The sequence below is a fragment of the Mustelus asterias genome, chromosome 2, assembly GCF_964213995.1.
Source record: "Mustelus asterias chromosome 2, sMusAst1.hap1.1, whole genome shotgun sequence".
In the NCBI taxonomy this organism is placed as follows: domain Eukaryota; kingdom Metazoa; phylum Chordata; class Chondrichthyes; order Carcharhiniformes; family Triakidae; genus Mustelus; species Mustelus asterias.
The window spans coordinates 167995306-168019391 of NC_135802.1; the positions used below are offsets into that span (position 1 = coordinate 167995306).

A 24086-nucleotide genomic window follows, 5' to 3' on the forward strand; every position below is an offset into this window, starting at 1 on the left:
GATGCCATGTGAAGTCATGTAGGTGCAGCCGATGGCCCCCTACACCATTGGGAAGCACTTTGTCTCGGTGAAGCCATGTGCTTTGTCTTTGTCAGAGAGAAGACAATGGTGCTCCACCCCCTGAGATTCAAAGACTCAATCACCTTGTTGAATTATAATGGGTTCTCTTTATTTAATTCACATATGGGATGTGGGTGTCGCTAGCTGGCCAGCATTTATTATCCATCCCTAGTTGCCCTTGTGAAGGTGGTGGTGAGCCGCTTTCTTGAACTGCGCTGTCTCTGAGGTATAGGCACACCCAGAGTGCTGATAGAGAAGAAGCTCCATGATATTTACCCAACAACAGTGAAGAAATGGTGATATATTTCCAAGTCAGGATGGTAACTATCCACATCCATCTTTTGTAAGAGACTTTAAACCAAGGCCTCGCAGGTGACAAATCTCATGGCACGTTAAAAATTGTGTCCGGTCCAATAGTTAGCCTTCAACCAACATTACTAAAAATGAGTTATCTGGCCATTATCATTTTGCCTGATTTCCTACATCACAACACTGACCACACTTCAGAATAATTTCATTGGCTGTAAAATGCTTTAAGATTCCTGTGGTTTTGAAAGTTGCTTTATAAAGATAAGTTTAGGAAGGGATAAGTGGTTTATGACAGAAAATTGTCGAACAAGGGAATAGTACCAACAAAACATTAGCATTTACTGTGGCATATTTAGATCAATTTGCTTCTCCCTAACTCTACATGTGTTCCTGCTTTTGCAATGTTATCCAGAGCAACTTGTGACACAATGTCAGGCTTGTCACTTTGCATTGCTTCAATGTGCACGGTCTTTTGAATTTAACACCTATGCATGATGTCGTTATAACTACTGACTTGCTTTGTTAGAGAGTCTGGAGGTGGATACGTGATGTGGGTCACACAGACAAACCAACACCTGCCTCTTCCAATCAAAAGGCCTGATAGGGAGAAGGCAGCAACTTCTTCAGACTTCCAGAAAGGTACATTTACAATAATTATGGGCCAGGAATAAGCAAGATCTGGAGTGGACAACATTTGTGACTGTTGTTAACACTGGAATTTACTCTCATTCAGGCCTTTCAAAACCACCAGCCGGAACTAATGTTTTTCCATCAATCCATTTGCAACTTTGTACTGAGATTGGGGAAGTGTATTGAGATGGATAGAAAACTGGTTGGCAGAAAGGAGACAAAGAGTAGAAATTAATGGGTCCTTTTCAAATTGGTAGGCAGTAACTAGTGGGGTGCCACAGGGATCGGTGCTGGGACCCCAGCTATTCACAATATATATAAATGATTTGGATGAGGGAACAAAATGTAACATCTCAAAGTTTGCAGATGACACCAAGTTGGGTGGGAGGGTGAACTGTGACGAGGATGCAGAGATCCTTCAGAATGATCTGGACAGGTTGGGTGAGTGGGCAAATCAATGGCAGATGCAGTATAATTTGGATAAATGTGAGGTTATTCACTTTGGAAGAAAAAACAAGAAGGCAGATTACTACCTGAATGGCTGCAAATTGGGAGAGGGGAGTGTGCAGCGGAACCTGGGTGTCCTTGTGCACCAGTCACTGAAGGTAACCATGCGGGGGCAGCAGGCAGTAAAGAAAGCAAATGGTATGTTGGCCTTCATTGCGAGAGGTTTCGAGTACAGGAGCAGGGATGTGTTGTTGCAATTATACAGGGCCTTGGTGAGGCAACACCTGGAGTATTGTGTGCAGTTTTGGTCTCCTTTTCTGAGGATGTTCTTGCTCCCGAGGGAGTGCAGCGAAGGTTTACCAGGCTGATTCCGGGGATGGCGGGACTGATGTATGAGGAGAGATTGACTAGGTTAGGATTGTTTTCGCTGGAGTTCAGACGAATGAGGGGGGATCTCATAGAGACTTATAAAATTCTAACAGGACTAGACAGGGTAGATGCAGAGAGGATGTCCCAATGGTGGGGGGAGTCCAGAACCAGGGGTTACAGTCTGAAGATTCAGGGTAGATGATTTAGGACGGAGGTGAGGAGACATTTCTTCACCCAAAGAGTGGTGAGCCTGTGGAATTCACCACCACAGGAATTAGTTGATGCCAAAACATTGAATGCATTCGAGAGGCAGCTGGATATAGCACTTGGGGCGAATGGGATCAAAGGTTATGGGGAAGAAACAGGATTAGGCTATTGAGTTGGATGATCAGCCATGATCGTGATGAATAGTGGAGCAGGCTCGAAGGGCCAAATGGCCTCCTCCTGCTCCACTCTTCTATGTTTCTATATTATGTTACCCATTAATAATAGCAAGTCCCACCCCCAGGTAACAAGCAGCCCAGGAAAATTACATGAACTTGTAAATTCAGCTGAGTTCAGTTAAATTTAAAATGGATGGGATGTGAAGACACAGCCTGATGTACACTGGGACAAGAGAGAAGCAGGAAAACCCAATTATAATAAGATAGTTACCGTGCATTTAAGCACTGATTATTTCCTAGGTTTAGTTCATATTATAAAGATGCAAAAGATGGTCAGTGGTTTTTTAAAAAAAGTATAGTGTGTATAATGTTGTGGTATTTCTCAGGAAACTGACAGATAATTCCTTCAATGTGCAGGTAAAAATGATAAAATTAGACTTTGAAATACTGCATCTTATTCTTGCAGAAAAGCCAAATATGAATGTAGAAAAAAATTCAAACCTCAGGTTCTTTTTTCATGATTTTTATTTATGTTGCACCATTAATACAATCACGTATAATTCCAATGCATCCATTTTACAATTCTCATCATTATCAACATGTGCTGTGGTGATGGAGGCGTTATAGAGAAGAAGCTGGAATTGCAATGAATGCCGACTTGTTTGCCACTTATTGTTAAACAGAACTACAGGTGCACCCAACAACGGACATGCATTAACTGATCAAGAGAAATCTAGGTTACGTACAATGAGAGTGGAGGTTAGTTTGAAATACTTTAAATCTATTATTTCTGATGTGTCATCAGAAAGGGAACTTGGTGACTTTTATCTGACAGCTGGCAGTACCTCACTACGCAAAATCAGGTTGGAAACAAAGAAAGATGCTATCTGAATATCTGATTGGTTTGGCACAGTCCCACTAACTATCACTCAGTAGAGTCACAGCCATTATTCTTTGTGTTGGTCTGAACCAGTGAGGTACCTGAATTGCAGATTGCTGAGCAGATTTTTACTCCACTCACTAAACTTTCAAACATCAATATTTAAGTCCAGTAATTTTTCAAAATGAAGCTTGAAATTTCCTGATGGAATTTCTCAGTATGGGGATGTATCTGTTTGGGAGTTTTCTGGTAAAAGACAGTTGGATCAAGTTTGTTAGTACAGTTGGAATTTAATGCAGGTTGTGAATCGAACGGGACCATCCATTATTCTTGCACAGCTAACGTTTGATCAGTAATGGCTGAAGAATCCTCTGAAGCTGTGACGTCTGCTGGAGGAGCACTGTCTGAGGCTACAGGACCAGCGGGAGTAGAGCTAGGTGCTTCTGCTGCTGGTGTCTCCTTAGAAGGAGCGGCATCAGTGGTTGTGGCAGAGTCCAAATTCTGGGACTCTGCTCTTTTACTTTCTTCTTGGGCCACAAGTGTAGATGAGACCTCAGTCTGTTTGGCCTCCACTTCAACCTCACTAGAGCACTTTTCTTCTGTTTTGCTTTCAGGGACAGATGTTGAGGTTTCAGAAGACTGAGTGGACGTCACTTCAGTACTGGACTCAGGCACTGCTGGAGGCTCACTATCTGCGGAGCTCGTAACAGGGGCAGCCTCAGATGGTTCTGTCGGCTTTTCTGCAGTCGATTCCATGGACTGAGGCTCTGTTTTTGCTTCAGTGGAAACTTGTGGCTTTTCAGCATCAGACTTTTGAGTTTCCTCTTTTTTCACTGTTTCTTTATCCTCTTCCTTAGCTTCAGTCGTGCTGTTGGCAGCCTGACCCTCTTTGGCCTGTGTGTTGTTTCCTTCTGTGCCTTCTTCAGTGGTTTTGGCCTCATCCTGTTTTTCCTTATTTGCCTCTCCATCATCTGCTGCTGTTCCTTCAGGCAATTTGTCAGCCTCTTTGTCAGTGGAAAGTTTACAATTCTTCTTCTTCCTTATCAGAGTGTTTCCCATTTTATACACTCTGAAAAAAAAAACAAAATTCAGTCAAACTAACTGACAGTCAGTTTCCTACAATCGACATGAAATTACAAAGATCCTGATCTCATAAGAACATAAGAAATAGGAGCAGGAGTAGGCCATCTAGCCCCTCGGGCCTGCCTGTACTTCAGGGTACAAGCCAACATAAGTCAACCTCGGTAGATTCCAATATAAATTTATAATGGAGATATAAATAACAAAATACAAGGTTTAAAATGGGGTTAGAATAAACCTGACATTCTCTGCTCTGATTCTACCCCATTCTCTAACAGTGTTTTTCTGAAGACTATAAGCTGTTTTGAATCCACACAGCAACAGTATGTATGGATATGGAAGGCTATGATCACAATGGCCCCCACCTACTCCAAACATGGCAGTCACCATGAGGAAGGTGTGATCAGGGCGAAGGACTCTAAGCCAAGAGCATCCACAGTCTAACACTTCACTCATGCCGAGTGGATGGATGTCTTGTCAGGACAGGAGCAGCTGGTCAGGTGATCTGGATACAAGAAGATCCTAAAGTTATTCTGAATTTTCAAAATGGCACCTTACAAACGAGACTTTAGGGTGCTTTTAACTTGTTTCAATATTGATGGGGCGGGGGGGTGGGGGGAAGCAGGTGGGGGAACAGATGGTCGCCAATGCGTGGACAGATTTTAGTTTCTCTGTACAGTGGTCTCCAGATGTCCTGCGGATGGTGCAGGCATTCACTAATAGCATGCTAGTTCCAGAATCCCCCTCTGAACCCATAAAGCTCCCAGATACAGTACCCACAATTGAGTGTAATTATTGACAGCACAAAACATTCGGACCTTTAGAATCTTGTTTTCAACTGATCTACAAAACCAACCTTTCTGGCATCAACTTTTCATGTAATTGCATCATCTAGTATAACCATCGATGGCTTTTCCCCACAAATTATTCACTCTCTCATAATGTTCTTTGTGACCTTAGCTGCTCTAGCCTACATGTGACTCCAGATCCATAGCAATGTTGGTGATTCTGAAATGGCCGAGCAAACCACTCAGTTCAAGGACAATCACGGATGGGACAAGTTGGGCCGAAGGACCTGTTTCTATGCTGTAAACCTCTGACTCTATGGGCAATGAATATTGGTAAGAAGTTTAACAACACCAGGTTAAAGTCCAACAGGTTTATTTGGCTTTTGCTACCAAATAAACCTGTTGGACTTTAACCTGGTGTTGTTAAACTTCTTACTGTGTTTACCCCAGTCCAACGCCGGCAACTCCACACAATAAATATTGGCCCAGCCAATGACGCCCACATCCCATGAAATAATTGTACAAAAATCTTATCCATCATCATTTCCTAAGTAATTGAAATTCTTAATATCCAAGATAAGGGAATTAACCAATATATCTATACTTGACAAACAGATGGATAAATTGCTCCAAACAATATGTTCTGTATTTTAATGCCTTGTTACATTTTTGTCTTCGCTGAACCTGATACTTATGCCCTGACTGGTAATGCTGATCTGAATTAGTATTGCGTATACACAAGAAATAGAAACATAGAAAAAATAAGCAGCAGTAGGCCATTTGGCCCTTCGAACCTGCTCCACCATTCATTTTGATCATGGCTGATAGAATCATGGAATCCCGACAGTGCAGGGGACCATTCAGCCCATCGAGTCTGCACTGACCACAATCCCATCCAGGCCCTATCTCTATAACCAATGTATTTACTCTGCCCATTGTCCTGAAACTAACGGCCAATCAACCTAACATGCACATTTTTGGAGTGTGGGAGCACCCGGAGGAAACCCACACAGACACGGGGAGAACGTGCAAACTCCACACAGACTGTGACCCGAGTCGGGAATTGAACCCAGGTCCCTGGCCCTGTGAGGCAGCAGTGCTAACCACTGTGCCAGCAAAATACAGAGAGTTTAAAAGGAGTTCCCAGCATCCCAGGGAAACAGATCCTGGAGAGATGCAGTAATAGCAGAGTTGTTGTGATGGGAGACTTTAATTTCCCAAACATAGATTGGAATATCCCGAGGGTAAGGGGATTGGATGGGGAGGAGTTCGTTAGGTGTGTTCAGGAGGGTTTCCTGACACAGCATGTGGACAAGCCTACAAGAGGAGAGGCTGTACTTGATCTGAAACTGACCAATGAACCTGGACAGGTGTCAGATCTCTCAGTGGGAGAGCATCTTGGGGATAGCGATCATAACTCTATCTCCTTTATGCTTGCATTGGAAAAAGAGAGGGTCAGGCAAGCTAAGAAAGCGTTTATATGGAGTAAGGGGAAATATGAAGACATAAGGCAGCAAATTAGAGGAGTGAATTGGAAGGAGGTATTCTTGGGGAAATCTACTGAAGAGAGGTGGCAGTTTTTCAAGGAATGTCTGTCTAGAGTTCGACAGGACAATGTTCCGAGCAGACAGGGAGGAGTTGGTCGGTTAAAGGAACCGTGGTGCACGAAAGCTGTGCGGGACATTGTCGAGAAGAAAAGGAAAGCGTACAAAAAGTTCAGAGAGCTTGGCAAAGATAGGCATCTAGATGAGTATACGACTTGTCGGAAGAGACTAAAGAAGGAAATTAGGAGAGCCAGAAGGGGTCACGAGAAGGCCTTGGCAGGTAGAATTAAGGAGAACCCTAAGGCGTTCTATAAATTTGTGAAGAGTAAAAGGATGAGACGTGAAGGAATAGGGCCCATAAAAGGTGAAGGCGGGAAAATCTGTACGGAACCAGTAGAAATGGCAGAGGTGCTCAATGAGTATTTTGCCTCGGCTTTCACAGAGGAGAAGGACATGGGTGGATGTACTGCGGGCTTGCGGTGGACTGAAAAGATTGAGTATGTGGAAGTTAACAAAGAGGTTGTGCTGGAATCTTTGAATGGCATCAAGATAGGAATTAAGGGCTATGGGGAGAGAGCGGGTAAATGGAGTTGAAATCAACCATGATTGAATGGTGGAGTGGACTCGATGGGCCGAATGGCCTTACTTCCGCTCCTATGTCTTATGGTCTTATGGTCTTATGGTCTTATGGTCTTATGGTCTTAAGATAGATAAGTCGCCGGGTCTGGATGGGATGTACCCCAAGTTACTGTGGGAGGCAAGGGAAGAGATTGCAGAGCCTCTGGCGATGATCTTTGCGTCGTCGATGGAGACTGGGGAGGTGCCAGAGGATTGGAGGATTGAGGATGTGGTTCCTATTTTCAAGAAGGGGAATAGGGATAGCCCAGGAAATTACCGACCGGTGAGTCCAACCTCAGTGGTTGGTAAGCTGATGGAGAAGATCCTGAGGGACAGGATTTATGAGCATTTAGAGAGGTTTAGTATGCTCAAGAATACTCAGCATGGCTTTGTCAAAGGCAGATCATGCCTTACAAGCCTGGTGGAGTTCTTCGAAAATGTGACTAAACACATTGACGAAGGGAAAGCGGTAGATGTGGTTTATAAGGATTTTAGCAAGGCGTTCGATAAGGTTCCCCATGCGAGGCTTCTCGAAAAAGAGGGAGGGCATGGGATCCAAGGGGCTGCTGCCCTGTGGATCCAGAACTGGCTTGCCCAAAGGAGGAAGAGAGTGGGTATAGATGGGTCTTTTTCTAAATGGAGGTCGGTCACCAGTGGTGTGCCCCAGGGATCTGTTCTGGGACCCTTGCTGTTTGTCATTTTCATAAATGACCTGGATGAGGAAGTGGAGGGATGGGTTGGTACATTTGCCGATGACACGAAGGTTGGTGGGGTTGTGGATAGTCTGGAGGGATGTCAGAAGTTACAGAGGGACATAGATAGGATGCAAGACTGGGCGGAGAAGTGGCAGATGGACTTCAACCCAGATAAATGTGTAGTGGTCCATTTTGGCAGGTCAAATGGGATGAAGGAGTACAATATAAAGGGAAAGACTCTTAGTACGGTAGAGGATCAGAAGGACATTGGGGTCCGGGTCCATAGGACTCTAAAATCAGCCCCGCAGGTGGAGGAGGTGGTTAAGAAGGCATATGGTGTGCTGGCCTTTATCAATTGAGGGATTGAGTTTCGGAGTCCGGGGATAATGATGCAGCTATATATGACCCTCGTCAGACCCCACTTGGAGTACTGTGCTCAGTTCTGGTCACCTCATTACAGGAAGGATGTGGAAAAGATTGAAAGGGTGCAGAGGAGATTTACAAGGATGTTGCCTGGATTGAGTGGCATGCCTTATGAGGATAGGCTGAGGGAGCTGGGTCTTTTCTCCTTGGAGAGACGTAGGATGAGAGGAGATCTAATAGAGATATACAAGATGTTGAGAGGCATAGATCAGGTGGACTCTCAGAGGCTTTTTCCCAGGGTAGAAATGGCTGCTACGAGAGGACACAGGTTTAAGGTGCTGGGGGGTAGGTACAGGGGACATGTTCGGAGGAAGTTTTTCACGCAGAGGGTGGTGGGCGAGTGGAATCGGCTGCCGTCAGTGGTGGTGGAGGCAAACTCAATCGGGTCTTTTAAGAGACTCCTGGATGAGTACACGGGACTTAATAGGATGGAGGGTTATAGGTAGGCCTAAAAGGTAGGGATATGTTCAGCACAACTTGTGGGGCCGAAGGGCCTGTTTTGTGCTGTAGTTTTTCTATGTTTCTATGTTTCTTTCTATCCCTATATCCAAGCAAACATCCAGGGCAGTAGCAACTTGGAATGAGAAGTTTAAGATTGAAAAAATGACAAGTTAGTGATCGTGATGTCAATGTTGGTTTGAAAGAAAAGCCAATGTGTAAAGGAGGGCAAAAACACTGCAGTGAAAATGGTTTCAGCTCGCGCATGTGATTTGCTGCAGACACATGGTGGTTCGGAAGTGAGACAAGGAGAATCCAGTCAGAGGAAATCCACTTCTTTGATTGCATGATATCAATTAAACAAATCCAAATCCAAAGTTGAAATGTCATGAACTTTAACAGAGTAAAATTGCTGAGGAGTAATATCAAATAAACAACTGCAGAATATGGATAATAGTTTAAGTTACAGCAACAGGAGTTGACCTGCAAGGGAGCAGCAGGATGGAGCAGAGCACTTCCTACACACTTGGTAGGTAAGAGTTCCAGCTTTTTTTATATTAAAAAAACTTACATTAAATTTATGCCCAATAGAAATTTATTTAAGAGTCTTTAAGCAGGGGAGCTTGATCCTGTGTGCACCGCCTGCACCATGTGGGAATTCGGAGACACTCCTTGCAGTCTGAATGAACACATGTGCGGGAAGCGCCATAGATTTGACCAGTTCTGGGTTTCAGAGCTTAAGTATCATCACAAGGCACTGGTAGTGCATCCACAAGACTGAGCTATGTGGATAGCACGCTTTTGGACTTTGTTAAGGGGCAAGAGGTTTCTCGGAGATGCAAGGAACAATTTTCATCCAGAGGGTGGTGGGAATCTGGAACTTGCTTTCTGAAAGAGTGAAAGAGGCAGGAACCTTCACAATATTTAAAAATATCTAGTTAAGCACACAAAATGTCGTAGCATACAAGGCGACAGGCCAAGTGCTGGAAAATGGGATTCGGATAGGTGTTTGATGGCCGGCAAGGAGATGATGGGCTGAAGAGCCTCTTTCCATGCTGTAAAACTCTGACTAGGAGTATTATCAAGTAAAATTGGGCACTGAACTCCAGTCTAAAGGCTTTATGTTAAATATGTCAACTATTGTCCACATCATTGGTCACAATCACACAACTGGTAGAGCCTCCTGCTGAGTCTGTGTTTTCCATCATTCAACCAACAGCCTTACCTCCAGCATTGTCATCAAGTCCAAAACCCAGAACCAGAATAAAACTCCACAAGATGTCACAGCAGAGTTTAATCAAGGGAGTAGTTTTTAAAAATGAACATTTTTTTTAAAAAGTGGAAAGGGGTTAGAATTCCAGAGCCTCAGCAACTGAAAGCAGAGACCATGGTGGAGTAGTTAAAATAGGAAATGCATCCAGAATTGCAAGTACCACAGGGTCATAGTCAGGGGCTGATTATAGATGGTGTGAATTTGAAAATCAAGGAATTGTTTAACTGGGACCCAATTCAGGTCAATGATCCTCAGGGTGATGATTGAACAGGACTTGGTGCCAGTTAGGACAGAGGCAGCAGAGTTTGGATTGATCGTGACCTTAAGTAATAGTTGCCCAGTTGGAATCAGTTCAGTCCCTTCCATCAATGCCTCCTCCCTAGAAACTGTCTCAAGAGGCTGGAGCAGGTTACGCTGCACCATTATCAAGACCACATACTGCCACCCCTGCAATGTTCTCTCTCCCCAGGTATGGATGAGAGTTTGGGCAGCAGTTGGTATCCCATCTAATTCAATATCCTGATCCCCTTTTCCCCCATATTCCTTGATCCCTTTAGCCCCAACAGCTATATCTAATTTCTTCTTGAAATCAGACAACGTTTTGGCCTCACAAAACAGAAGCAGGAGTACGGTAGCACAGTGGTTAGCACTGCTGCTTCACAGCTCCAGGGACCTGGGTTCGATTCCCGGCTTGGGTCACTGTCTGTGTGGTGTTTGTACATTCTCCTCGTGTCTGCGTGGGTTTCCTCCGGGTGCTCCGGTTTCCTCCCACAGTCCAAAGATGTGCGGGTCAGGTTGATTGGCCATGCTAAAATTGCCCCTTAGTCTCCTGAGATGTGTAGGTTAGCGGGATTAGCGGGTAAATGTGCAGGGATATGGGAGTAGAGCCTGGGTGGGATTGTGGTCGGTGCAGACTCGATGGGCCGAATGGCCTGTTTCTGCACTGTAGGGTTTCTATGACTTCTATGAGGAGCCACCAGGATCTTCAAGCCTGCCCTGCCATTCAATACAATCGTGGCTGATCTGTGTCTTTTTCTGTGTCATTTCCCCATAGCATCTATTTCTCAATCTATAAAATATTTATCCACCTCCACTTTAAATACTTGTAATCATCCCGCCTCCACCACCCTTTGGGGCAGAGAATTCCAGAGATTCATCACCCTCTGTGAAAAGAAATTTCTACACACCTCTGTTTTTAATGACCGGCCCTTTATCTCGTAGCTGTGTTCCCTTGTTCAACACTCTCCCACGAGTGAAAACATCTCATCATCTATCCCCCTCAGGATCTTATATGTTTGAATAAGGTCACCCCTCACTCCTCTAAACTCCAAGGAATACAGACCCATTGGTTAAAATTTTTTGTAAATCGTTAAATTCCAGGCGGGCACCAGAAGATTGGAAAATAGTCAGTGACTCCCTTGGTCAAAAAGTGAGAAAGGCAGAGGCAGGGAACTATAGGCCAATTAGTTTAACATCTATATTGGCAAGATGCTGGAGTCAAGAATCAAAGAGGAAATAGCTAATCATTTAGGAAAGCCGAATATAATCAAACCCAGTCAACATGGTTTTATGAAAAGTAAATCACGTTTGACAAATTTGCTCAAATTCTTTGAGGATGTAACATGGAGAGTAGATAGAGGGGAATCTGTAGATGTTGTGTATTTGGGCTTCTGAATCTACATCACTATCCACTATCATTATATCACAAATCATCACTGCTCTGAAACCTTCCTCGATTAACAACACAACTCCACCTCCTTTCCCCTTTGGCCTGTCCTTTTGGAATGTAGAATATCCTGCAATGTTGAGCACCTGGTCCTGGTCACCCTGCAGCCATGTTTCTGTAATAGCTAATACATTGTACAAAGTTTCTGCAGTCTGTACTATCAACTCATCTATTTTTTGCAAATGCTTCAAACATTCAGAAAAAGTACATTTAGCTTCGGTTTTTTACAGTTGTTCAGACCTCTGGATTTGCGCAGTGTTGTGTATTTAATTTCCCATGAATAACCAATACTGTTTACTCAGAAGCAGAGACATGATGGCCAGGATTCTCTGATCTCATTCGCCTTATTACCGCTGCCAGTCAGAATGGACAATTCAGCCAAATCTCCATTCACTGCAGTGGGACTGGAGAAGCCCAGCCGCTGGTGAGATTGGAGAATTCCCATCAATATTGTTATTTAGTTTTAAACAGTTTGCCTTGATTAATTTTCTAAATTAATTGAAAAATGAGGGAGAGCGTATTTCACAAGCTTTCATCAGATTAGATTTTACCAGCACAATGACAACAAATAATTTATGAAAAGACTTGCATCTACACGTAGTTCCTTTCCACAAAACTTTACTTCCGGCTCTCATAGCTTTGTCATATTTTTGTGCCAATTTTTACCCATTGTAAATTACTGTGTTGACAATGATGGGATGTGTGGGTGTAAGCACATTCAGTGGTGATTACACCCATTGCTGAAATTCCACCTCCTCACTCGATACTAAAATGAAAATACGATTCTTCAACCAACTCTACACTCTCCTTCCCAAATTGTCCTCACTTTTGCTACTCAGTTGATCCACTGGAGCAAGCTGAGAGGGGTGATTGAAAAGCAGCAGTGCTGGTAAGAGATTAATTGGATTAATTGAATTGTTTATTTATTTAATTAGTCAGCTAGTGTGTGTATTTTTTTGGCCTTTACTTTAACAGCAGTTTTTCAAGTTTAAAGTGAAAACTAGAAGTGGGCAGCAAAGGAGTCTGGGAAGGGTTTTTATTTTAACTTTAAAAGTCAGTTACCTGGGTGGTTCCCCCTCAGTAGTAGTTTTTTTTTCTCTCGGGCCCCTAGCCCTATAAATTGGTGCAGAGGAGATACCCGATCCTCTACACTGGTAGAGGATCCCACCCTTCCATCCTCCTCTAACCTAATTATAAGTGTGGGGAAGTTTTTTGTTTTCTTTTTTTCTTGCTGGTAATGGCTTCAGGGATGGCAGTTCAGGCAGTATGCTGCATCTCCTGTGGGATGTATGTGGTGAGGAAATCCAGTAGTGTTTCAGGAGATTTTAGTTGTAAGAAGTGCATTAGATTGCAGCTTCTGGAGGAGCGTGTAAAGGAGCTGGAGGGGGAGGTAGAGGAACTCCGCATAATTCGGGAGGCGGAGGTGGAAGTTGATAGGAGTTATAGAGAAATAGTAACTCCTAGAAATGAGGCTTGGGTCAATGCCAGGAGGAGGGGTAAGAAGCAATCGGGAAGACAATCCCCTGGGGCGGTTCCCCTCCATAATAGGTTTTCGGTGCTGGAGGCTACAGTTGAGGAGGAATCAACTGAGCATAGAGAGCAGATCTCTGGGGGTGAGCCGAGTGAGAAAGCTCAGGTGGTTAGGGGCTGTAAAAGACTGGGCCTTGTGATTGGGGACTCCACAATTAAGGGGACAGATAGGAGGGTCGGAACTAAAGGTAGGGACTCAGGGTTGGTGTGTTGCCTACCGGGGGCTGGGGTCCGGGATGTGTCTGACAGGGTATTCAGGACTCTTAGGGGGGAGGGAGATAAACCACAAGTTATTGTACATGTGGGGACACACGACATAGGGAGGATAGGGGAAGGGGATATTAGGCAGGGATTTATGGAGTTGGGGTGGAAACTAAAGGCCAAGACTGACAGAGTGGTTATCTCTGGACTCTTGCCTGTACCACGGGATAGTTTAGAGAGGAATAGGGAGAGGGAAGGTTTGAATTCATGGCTGAGGGGATGGTGCAGGAGGGAGGGGTTCAGGTACTTAAGCAATTGGGGCTCGTACTGGGGAAGGTGTGACCTCTATGAGAAGGATGGTCTACACCTTAATCAGAAGGGGACCAATATCCTGGGGGGTAAATTTGCTAAGGCCATGCAGGGAGGTTTAAACTGATTCGGGGGGGGGGAGGGATCCTGAGTAGTGGGGCTGAAAGTGAGGGATGCATGGATGGGGACTGCAATGCACGGCATTGCAGAGGTGGGGTGGAGCAGGGTTTGAAATGTGTATACTTCAATGCCAGGAGTATTCGCAATAAAGTGGGTGAACTTGCAGCATGGATCAGTACCTGGGACTTCGATGTTGTGGCTATTTCAGAGACATGGATAGAGCAGGGGCAGGAATGGATGCTGCAGGTCCCGGGGTTCAAATGTTTTAGTCGAAGTAGGGAAGGAGGTAGAAGAGGGGGAGGGGTAGCATTATTGGTCAGAGATTGTATCACAGTGTCAGAGAGGAGGTTTGATGAGGACTTATCTGTTGAGGTAGTATGGGCGGAGATTAGAAATAGGAGAGGAGAGGTCACCCTGTTGGGAGTCTTTTATAGACCTCCTAAAAGTTCTAGAGAGGTTGAGGAAAGGATTGCGGAGTCAATCCTGCTTAGGAGTGAAAGTAATAGGGCAATTGTTATGGGGGATTTTAACTTGACTAATATTGACTGGAATTGTTATAGCTCTAGCTCGTTAGAGGGGTCAGTTTTTGTTCAAAGCGTGCAGGAAGGTTTTTTGACTCAGTATGTAGACAGGCCAACTAGAGGTGAGGCTATATTGGATCTGGTGCTGGGAAATGAGCCAGACCAGGTGCTAGACTTGGAAGTTGGTGTGCATTTTGGTGATAGTGACCACAATTCGGTTACGTTCACCTTAGTGATGGAAAGGGATAGGCATGAACCTCGGGCCAGTGGTTTTAGCTGGGGGAAGGGTAATTATGAGGCTATTAGGAGAGAATTAGGAAACATAGGTTGGACTAGGAGATTACAGGGACTGGGAACGTCCGACATGTGGAGTTTTTTCAAGGAGCAGCTACTGCGAGTCTGTGATAGGTATGTCCCTGTCAGGCAAGGAGGAATTGGTAGGGCTAGGGAACCGTGGTGCACCAAAAAAGTTTCTTTGTTGGTTAAAAAGAAAAAGGAGGCTTATGTTCGGATGAGACGTGAGCACTCGGGTAGTGCACTAGAAAGCTTTAGATTGGCTAAGAGGGAGTTGAAGAGCGAGCTTAGAAGGGCTAAAAGGGGACATGAGAAGACTTTGGCGGATAGGGTTAAAGTGAATCCTAAGGCGTTCTATAGGTATGTCAAGAACAGAAGGTTGGTTAGGGCAAGTTTAGGGCCAGTTATAGATGGCAGTGGAAGTTATGTGTGGAACCGGAGGAGATTGGTGAAGCATTGAACCAATATTTCTCTTCGGTGTTCACGCAAGGGGACATGAATATAGCTGAGGAGGACACTGGGTTGCAAGGGAGTAGAATAGACAGTATTACAGTTGATAAGGAGGATGTGCAGGATATTCTGGAGGGTCTGAAAATAGATAAATCCCCTGGTCCGGATGGGATTTATCCAAGGATTCTCTGGGAGGCAAGAGAAGTGATTGCAGAGCCTCTGGCTCTGATCTTCAGGTCGTCGTTGGCCTCTGGTATAGTACCAGAAGATTGGAGGTTAGCGAATGTTGTCCCATTGTTTAAGAAGGGGAACAGAGACTTCCCCGGGAATTATAGACCGGTGAGTCTCACTTCTGTTGTCGGCAAGATGTTGGAAAAAATTATAAGGGATAGGATTTATAGTTATTTGGAGAGTAATGAATTGATAGGTGATAGTCAGCATGGTTTTGTGGCAGGTAGGTCGTGCCTTACTAACCTTATTGAGTTTTTTGAGAAAGTGACCAAGGAGGTGGATGGGGGCAAGGCAGTGGACGTGGTATATATGGATTTTAGTAAGGCGTTTGATAAGGTTCACCATGGTAGGCTTCTGCAGAAAATGCAGATGTATGGGATTGGGGGTGATCTAGGAAATTGGATCAGGAATTGGCTAGCGGATAGGAAACAGAGGGTGGTGGTTGATAGTAAATATTCATCATGGAGTGCGGTTACAAGTGGTGTACCTCAGGGATCTGTTTTGGGGCCACTGCTGTTTGTAATATTTATTAATGATCTGGATGAGGGTATAGTTGGGTGGATTAGCAAATTTGCTGATGACACCAAAGTCGGTGGTGTGGTAGACAGTGAGGAAGGGTGTCGTAGTTTGCAGGAAGACTTAGACAGGTTGCAAAGTTGGGCCGAGAGGTGGCGGATGGAGTTTAATGCGGAGAAGTGTGAGGTAATTCACTTTGGTAGGAATAACAGATGTGTTGAGTATAGGGCTAACGGGAGGACTTTGAATAGTGTGGAGGAGCAGAGGGATCTAGGTGTATGTGTGCATAGATCCCTGAAAGTTGGGAATCAAGTAGATAAGGTTGTTAAGAAGGCATATGGTGTCTTGGCGTTTATTGGTAGGGGGATTGAATTTAGGAGTCGTAGCGTTATGTTGCAACTGTACACAACTCTGGTGCGGCCGCACTTGGAGTACTGTGTGCAGTTCTGGTCCCCACATTACAGGAAGGATGTGGAGGCTTTGGAGAGGGTGCAGAGGAGGTTTACCAGGATGTTGCCTGGTATGGAGGGGAGATCCTATGAGGAGAGGCTGAGGGATTTGGGATTGTTTTCGCTGGAAAGGCGGCGGCTAAGAGGGGATCTTATTGAAACATATAAGATGATTAGAGGTTTAGATAGGGTGGATAGTGATAGCCTTTTTCCTCTGATGGAGAAATCCAGCACGAGGGGGCATGGCTTTAAATTGAGGGGGGGTAGTTATAGAACCGATGTCAGGGGTAGGTTCTTTACCCAGAGGGTGGTGAGGGATTGGAATGCCCTGCCAGCATCAGTAGTAAATGCGCCTAGTTTGGGGGCGTTTAAGAGATCCGTAGATAGGTTCATGGACGAAAAGAAATTGGTTTAGGTTGGAGGGTCACAGTTTTTTTTTAACTGGTCGGTGCAACATCGTGGGCCGAAGGGCCTGTTCTGCGCTGTAATGTTCTATGTTCTATGTTCTATGTTCAATTAAACAGAAAAATATAAAATCAAATAATTATTTACAATAAGAATAAGTTGAGATCAAAAAGGAGGTGGTATTGGGGTTCTTGAGAAACATTAAGGTAGACAAGTCCCCAGGGCCTGATGGGATTTACCCCAGAATACTGAGAGAGGCAAGGGAGGAAATTGCTGGGGCCTTGAGAGAAATCTTTGTATCCTCACTGGCTACAGGGGAGGTCCCAGAGGATTGGAGAATAGCCAATGTTGTTCCTTTGTTTAAGAAGGATAGCAAGAATAATCCAGGTAATTACAGGTCGGTGAGCCTTATGTCAGTGGTAGGGAAATTATTGGAGAGGATTCTTCGAGACAGAATTTACTTCTATTTGGAAATAAATGGACGTATTAACGAGAGGCAACATGGTTTTGTGAAGGGGAGGTCTTGTCTCACTAACTTGATTGAGTTTTTCGAGGAAGTGACGATGATGATTGATAAGGGAAGGGCAGTGGACGTTGTCTACATGGACTTCAGTAAGGCCTTTGAAAAGATCCCTCATGGCAGACAGGTACAGAAGGTGAAGTTGCACAGGATCACAGGTGAGCTGGCAAGGTGGATACAGAACTAGCTTGGTCACAGAAGACAGAGGGTAGCAGTGGAAGGGTGCGTTTCTGAATGGAGGGCTGTGTCTAGTGGCATACTTCAGGAATCAGTGCTGGGATCTTTGCTGTTTATAATATATATTAATAATTTGGAGGAAAATGTAACTGGTTTGATTCGTAAGTTTGTGGACGACACAAAGGTTGGTGGAATTGCAGAGAGCGATGAGGACCATCAGAGATCATAGATAGGTTGGAGACTGGGTGCGGACCGATGATAGGTGGAGTTTAATCCAGACAAATGTAAGGTAATGCATTTTGGAAGGTCTAATACAAATAGGAAATATACAGTAAATGGCAGAACCCTTCAGAGTATTGATAGGCAGAGGGATCTGGGTGTACAAATACACAGATCACTGAAAGTGGCAACGCAGGTGGAGAAGGAAGTCAAAAAGGCATATGGCATGCTTGCCTTCATCGGTTGGGGCACTGAGTTTAAAAATTGGCAAGTCGTGTTGCAGCTTTATAGATCCTTAGTTAGGCTACACTTGGAACATAGTGTTCAATTCTGGTCGCCACACTACCAGAAGGGTGTGGAGGCTTTGAAGAGGGTATAGAAAAGATTTACCAAGATATTGCCTGGTAAGGAGGACATTAGATATGAGGAGAGGTTGGAGAAACTTGGTTGAGGGGCGATCTGATAGAAGTCTACAAGATTATGAGGGGCATAGACAGAGTGATAGTCGGAAGCTATTTCCCAGGGTGGAAGAGTCAATTACTGGGAGGCACAGGTTTAAGGTGCGAGGGGCAAGGTTTAAAGGAGATGTAAGAGGCAAGCCTTTTTCACAGAGGGTGGTGGGTGTCTGGAACTCACTGCAGCGGGGGAGGTAGTGGAAGCAGATACGATAGTGATTTTTAAGGGGCGTCATGACAATTACATGAATCGGATGGGAATGGAGCGATATGGACCCCGGAAGGATAGGGGGTTGTAATTCAGCTGGGCAGCTTGGAGAGCTGAAGGGCCTGTTCCTGTACTGTAATTTTAGAAACATAGAAATATATAGGGTTCATGGTGGGAGATACAGGAAGGATATCAGAGGTAGGTTCTTTACGCAGAGAGTGGTTGGGGTGTGGAATGGACTGCCTGCAGTGATAGTGGAGTCAGACACTTTAGGAACATTTAAGCGGTTATTGGATAGGCACATGGAGCACACCAGGATGATAGGGAGTGGGATAGCTTGATCTTGGTTTCAGATAAAGCTCGGCACAACCTCGTGGGCCGAAGGGCCTGTTCTGTGTTGTACTGTTCTATGTTCAATGTTCTATAGAAAAACTACAGCACAAACAGGCCCTGCGGCCCACAAGTTGTGCCGAACACATCCCTACCTTCTAGACCTACCTATAACCCTCCATCCTATGACGCTCCATGTACTCATCCAGGAGTCTCTTAAAAGACCCTATTGAGTTCGGCTCCACCACCACTGGCGGCAGCCGATTCCACTCGCCCACCACCCTCTGTGTGAAAAACTTACCCCGAACATTTCCCCCGTACCTACCCCCAGCACCTTAAGCGTGTGTCCTCTCGGAGCAGACATTTCTACCCTGGGAAAAAGCCTCTGAGAGTCCACCCGATCTATGCCTCTCAACATCTTATACACCTCTATTAGGTCTCCTCTCATCCTTCGCCTCTCCAAGGAGAAAAGATCGAGCTCCCTCAGCCTATCCTCATAAGGCATGCCACCCAATCCAGGCAACATCCTTGTAAATCTCCTCTGCACCCTTTCAATCTTTTCCACATCCTTCCTATAGTGAGGCAACCAGAACTGAGCACAGTACTCCAAGTGGGGTCTGACGAGGGTCTTATATAGCTGCATCATTATCCCCGGACTCCTAAACTCAATCCCTCGATTGAGAAAGGCCAGCACACCATACGCCTTCTTAACCACCTTCTCCACCTGCGGGGCTGATTTTAGAGTCCTATGGACCCGGACCCCAAGGTCCTTCTGATCCTCTACAGTACTAAGAGTTTTTCCTTTTATATTGTACTCCTTCATCCCATTTGTCCTACCAAAATGGACCATGACGCATTTATCTGGGTTGAAGTCCACCTGCCAATTCTCCGCCCAGTCTTGCATCCTATCTATGTCCCTCTGTAACTTCTGACATCCCTCCAGACTACCCACAACCCCACCAACCTTCGTGTCGTCGGCAAACTTACCAACCCATCCCTCCGCTTCCTCATCCAGGTCATTTATGAAAATGACAAACAGCAAGGGTCCCAGAACAGATCCCTGGGGAACACCACTGGTGACCGACCTCCATTTAGAAAAAGACCCATCTATACCCACTCTCTGCCTTCTTTGGGCAAGCCAGTTCTGGATCCACCGGGCAGCAGCCCCTTGGATCCCATGCCCTCTCACTTTTTCTAGAAGCCTTGCATGGGGGACCTTATCGAATGCCTTGCTAAAATCCATATAAACCACATCTACCGCCTTCCCTTCGTCAATGTGGGCGGCATGGTAGCACAGTGATTAGCACTGCTGCTTCACAGCTCCAGGGACCTGGGTTCGATTCCCGGCTTGGGTCACTGTCTGTGTGGAGTTTGCACATTCTCCTCGTGTCCGCGTGGGTTTCCTCCGGGTGCTCCGGTTTCCTCCCACAGTCCAAAGATGTGCCGGTTAGGTTGATTGGCCATGCTAAAATTGCCCCTTAGTGTCCTGAGATGCATAGATTAGAGGGATTAGTGGGTAAATATATCGGGATATGGGGGTAGGGCCTGGGTGGGATTGTAGTCGGTGCAGACTCGATGGGCCGAATGGCCTCTTTCTGCACTATAGGGTTTCTATTATTCTAATGTGTTCAGTCACATTTTCAAAGAACTCCACCAGGCTTGTAAGGCACGATCTGCCCCTGACAAAGCCATGCTGAGTATTCTTGAGCATACTAAACCTCTCTAAATGCTCATATATCCTGTCCCTCAGGATCTTCTCCATCAGTTTACCAACCACTGAGGTTAGACTCACCGGTCGGTAATTACCTGGGCTATCCCTATTCTCCTTCTTGAAAATAGGAACCACATCCGCAATCCTCCAATCCTCCGGCACCTTTCCCGTCTCCATCGACAACGCAAAGATCATCGCCAGAGGCTCTGCAATCTCCTCCCTCGCCTGCCACAGTAACCTGGGGTACATCCCATCCGGACCCGGCGACTTATCTATCTTGATGCCATTCAAAGATTCCAGTACAACCTCTTTCTTAAAGTCCACATACTCAATCCTTTCAGTCCACCGCACGCCCGCAGTACATCCACCCAGGTCCTTCTCCTCTGTGAAAACCGAGGCAAAATGTTTTGTTAAGAACAAACATGTACGACTTTAAGATGGGATTTTGTTGGGTCTGTGTAATCCAGTCCAAGTAGCATCTTGCTTTCTGGCTAGGATTTACCTAAAGCCAACTCTTAGTTTTGACTCCACATGTGCAGCACGGTGGGGAGAGCTGGAGAGTAAACAGAGACAATTTCCACACTGATAACTTCCCACACCCCCAAAAATATCGACTTTACATTTTATTACCCGTTAAATGTTTCACAAATTTGCAGTAATTAACATTTTTTGACATTGGTCATTTTGTAAGATTTTATTAATCTCTGGCTTTGTAATCCATTGGAAACTGATCAGGATAAAATTCTGTTCAGCTGATCACTGGCCCAATATCCCCGTCATCTCTTTTCAGGAACAGCTGTGCAGGATAAGTGAATTGGCCCTTGGGAAATTGCCCCCTACTGTCCCAAGGTGTGTAGGTTGGAATAATTAGCCATGTAAATGCACGGGGTTACGGGGATAGGGCGGGGAGAGATCCTGGGTAAGATACTTTGTCAGAGAGTCAGTGCAGACTCGATGGGCTGAATGGCCTCCTTCTGTGGGAATTTGTTGATTTCTATCTTGTCCATGGCAGGGTTCAGGCTTTCCCCCAAGATTAAGGACCCTGGAAGCCAACATCCCAGCCATGGAAAGCTGCCAGCAAATCAGAGGCCAGCAATGCTTCTGTCCTCAGCAGCACCACCATGGCGGCAGTGGTTGTTGTTGGAATGACATTTAGAGTTTGGGTTAGGGTCTCGAGGCCTCGGATCAAGGAGGGGCCTAGGCCCTCAGCTATGGGATTGGCACCATGAGCAGCGGGTTGGCCTTCAGTAGCTCCTCCTTCCTGATGCCAACTCCTTCAATCAGGTACTGGGTACCTGTGAATGAGGGAGCCCCCTCCCCTAGGAGCTGCTCGGAAGCTGCAATGAGTTGCCCACCTGCCACTGGATTAATACCAGTGGCTGCAGGAGGAGGCCTTTAAACATACATTAATTGCCCATTTAAGGGTCTGGATTAGGGGCAGGGCAGGAAGGCCTTCCAGCTACTGACTTAATAACCTGGAGGTGGGAAATTGGGGACGTGCCCACTTATCACTCTCCCAATTTGCCACAGAGGAGAGCACAGATTCTGCTCCACCTGCAGAGAATATAGTATAAACATGGCATGGAGTGATTGGTTGTATTCGGAAATTGAAGGCGGGGGGGGGAGGGGTGGGAGGGGGAAGGGGGCGGGAGGGGGAGAGGGGGGGAGGGGGCGGGAGGGGGAGGAGGGGGGGAGAAGGGGGGGGAGGAGGGGGGGGAGGAGGGGGGAGGAGGGGGGGAGAAGGGGGGGGAGGAGGGGGGGAGGAGGGGGGAGGAGGGGGGAGGGGGGAGGAGGGGGGTGGAGGGGGTGGAGGGGGGGTGGAGGGGGGAGGGGGTGGAGGGGGAGGGGGGTGGAGGGGGGGGAGGGAGGGGAGGGGGGAGGGAGGGGGAAGGGGGAGGGAGGGGGAGGGGGGAGGGAGGGGGGTGGAGGGGGGAGGGGGTGGAGGGGGGAGGGGGGCGGGGAGAGGGGGGTTGGGGAGGTGGGGAGGAGGGGGTGGGGTGGGGGGGGAGGAGGGGGGTGGGGGAGGGGGGAGGGGGGGTTGGGGAGGGGGGAGAGGGGGGAGAGGGGGAGGGGGGGAGGGGGGGGAAGGGGGGGAGGGGGAGGGAGGGGGAGGGGGGGAGGGGGGAGGGGGAGGGAGGGGGAGGAGGGGGGAGGGGGGGAGAGGGGGGAGGGGGGTGGGGGTGTGGGGGGAGGGAGGGGGATGGGGGGAGGGGGAGGGGAGGAGGGGAGGAGGGAGGGGGGAGGGAGGGTGGGTGGGGGAGAGAGGGGGGGAGGGGGGAGGGGATGGGGGGAGGGGGGGAGGGGGGAACCGGGGGGGAGGGGGGGAGGGGGGGAGGGGAGGGGGGAGGGGAGGGGGGTGGGAGGGGGGGGAGGGGAGTGGGGGGGGAGGGGAGGAGGGAGGGGGGGAGGGGGAGGGGAGAGGGAGGGTACCTCTTCAATAGTTTAGTGAGTTGTCATTACGTAATGTTCTGGCAATGTTCATTTTAGTTTGTTCATTACAGTAAAAACATTTAAACATGAATGTGATTCTTTGCAATGATCACTGGGAAATTCAAATGTTTTTCAAAAAATATTATCAGTCTCTTCATGAATCTTAACAATGCATTGACTTCAGTTTTTACAGCAAGGGATGTTAAGGTGTTTAAATGTCCTGCTGTGGAGAGATAGGTCCAAGATTAATTTATTTCATTCTGGCTGTGATAGTGTAATTGCGAGATGTGGTGCTGGATCAGGATGCCAGTTAGCAGAATGAAGGGGATGCAGAAGTACCTATACCACATTCTCTGAGCCAGGAGGAGCAGTAACCCTCCCCCTGGATCCTCAACAAAGCGTCTGCCACTGGTTGGGTCCTTTCTTTTCAATCACAGTCTCTCTTCCCCACCTCCTGATTTTACTCTCACTTCCTTCTGGATTGCTGGGTTCTGTCTGCCAGGCTTCCCAGCCAGCCTCTCGCCAACCACGAGCTATCCATTTCTTTTCTTGCTTGGCAGATTGTAAAAAAAATATGAATGAAGTTGAACACTGTTCAATTTAATGGGATTTCCAATCCTCATTCTTTCCAGCCTCTACATAAGCATATAAGCGGAGCAGGATTGGGCCAGCCAGCCTTTTGAGCGCTCCATCACTCAATGAGATCATAGCTGATATTTTACTTTAACACCAATTTTCCTGCATTATCCGCCTATTCCTTGATGTTTTAAATATGTAGAAACATATTGATTTCAGTCTTGAACATACTCAACAGCTGAGTCCCACTGTCCTCTGGGCAAGGATTTCCAAACACTCACCACCCTTTGGGAAAAGAAATTCCTCCTCATCTCGGTCCTCACTGGCCTTCCGCTCATTCTCAGGCTGTCATTGTACAGCACAGAGAGAGGCCCTTCGGCCCATTGCATCTGAGTCAGCCATCAAGCACTTATCTATTCTAATCCCATTCTTCCCAGTGTCCTACCATTCACTGAATACTTTCTTGTTAAATTACTTCTTCCAAAGTGCATCACCTCACACTTTTCAGGATTAAATTCCATCTACCACTTATCTGCCCATTTGACCATTCCGTCTTTATCTTCTTGTAGCCCAAGACACTCCACCTCACTGTTAACCAATCTTTGTATTATCCGCAAACTTACTAATCCTACCCCCCACATAATCATCAATGTCATTTATATAAATGATGAATAATAGGGGGCCCAACACAGATCCCTGTGGTACACCACTGGACACTGGCTTCCAGTCACTAAACCAGCCTTCTGTCATCACCCTCTGACTCCTACAACT

At 46.4% G+C, this 24086-nt stretch overlaps 1 protein-coding gene across 9 annotated transcripts in view; it reads right to left on the reverse strand.

Moving 5' to 3' along the window:
* Window positions 1-2714: 2714 nt before the first annotated feature.
* The window catches only part of LOC144480563 (uncharacterized), a 140326-nt gene continuing 118954 nt past the window's right edge, over window positions 2715-24086 (reverse strand). For 8 of the 9 annotated variants that reach the window (XM_078200153.1, XM_078200172.1, XM_078200191.1 and 5 more), the window contains one exon: window positions 2715-4147. In XM_078200153.1, coding sequence (XP_078056279.1) covers window positions 3403-4137 — 735 coding nt within the window. In that variant the 5' untranslated portion in view covers window positions 4138-4147 and the 3' untranslated portion in view covers window positions 2715-3402. Of the gene's footprint in view, window positions 4148-20404; window positions 20693-24086 lie in introns of those variants that run through there. The other variant, XM_078200224.1, reaches the window with a different exon arrangement.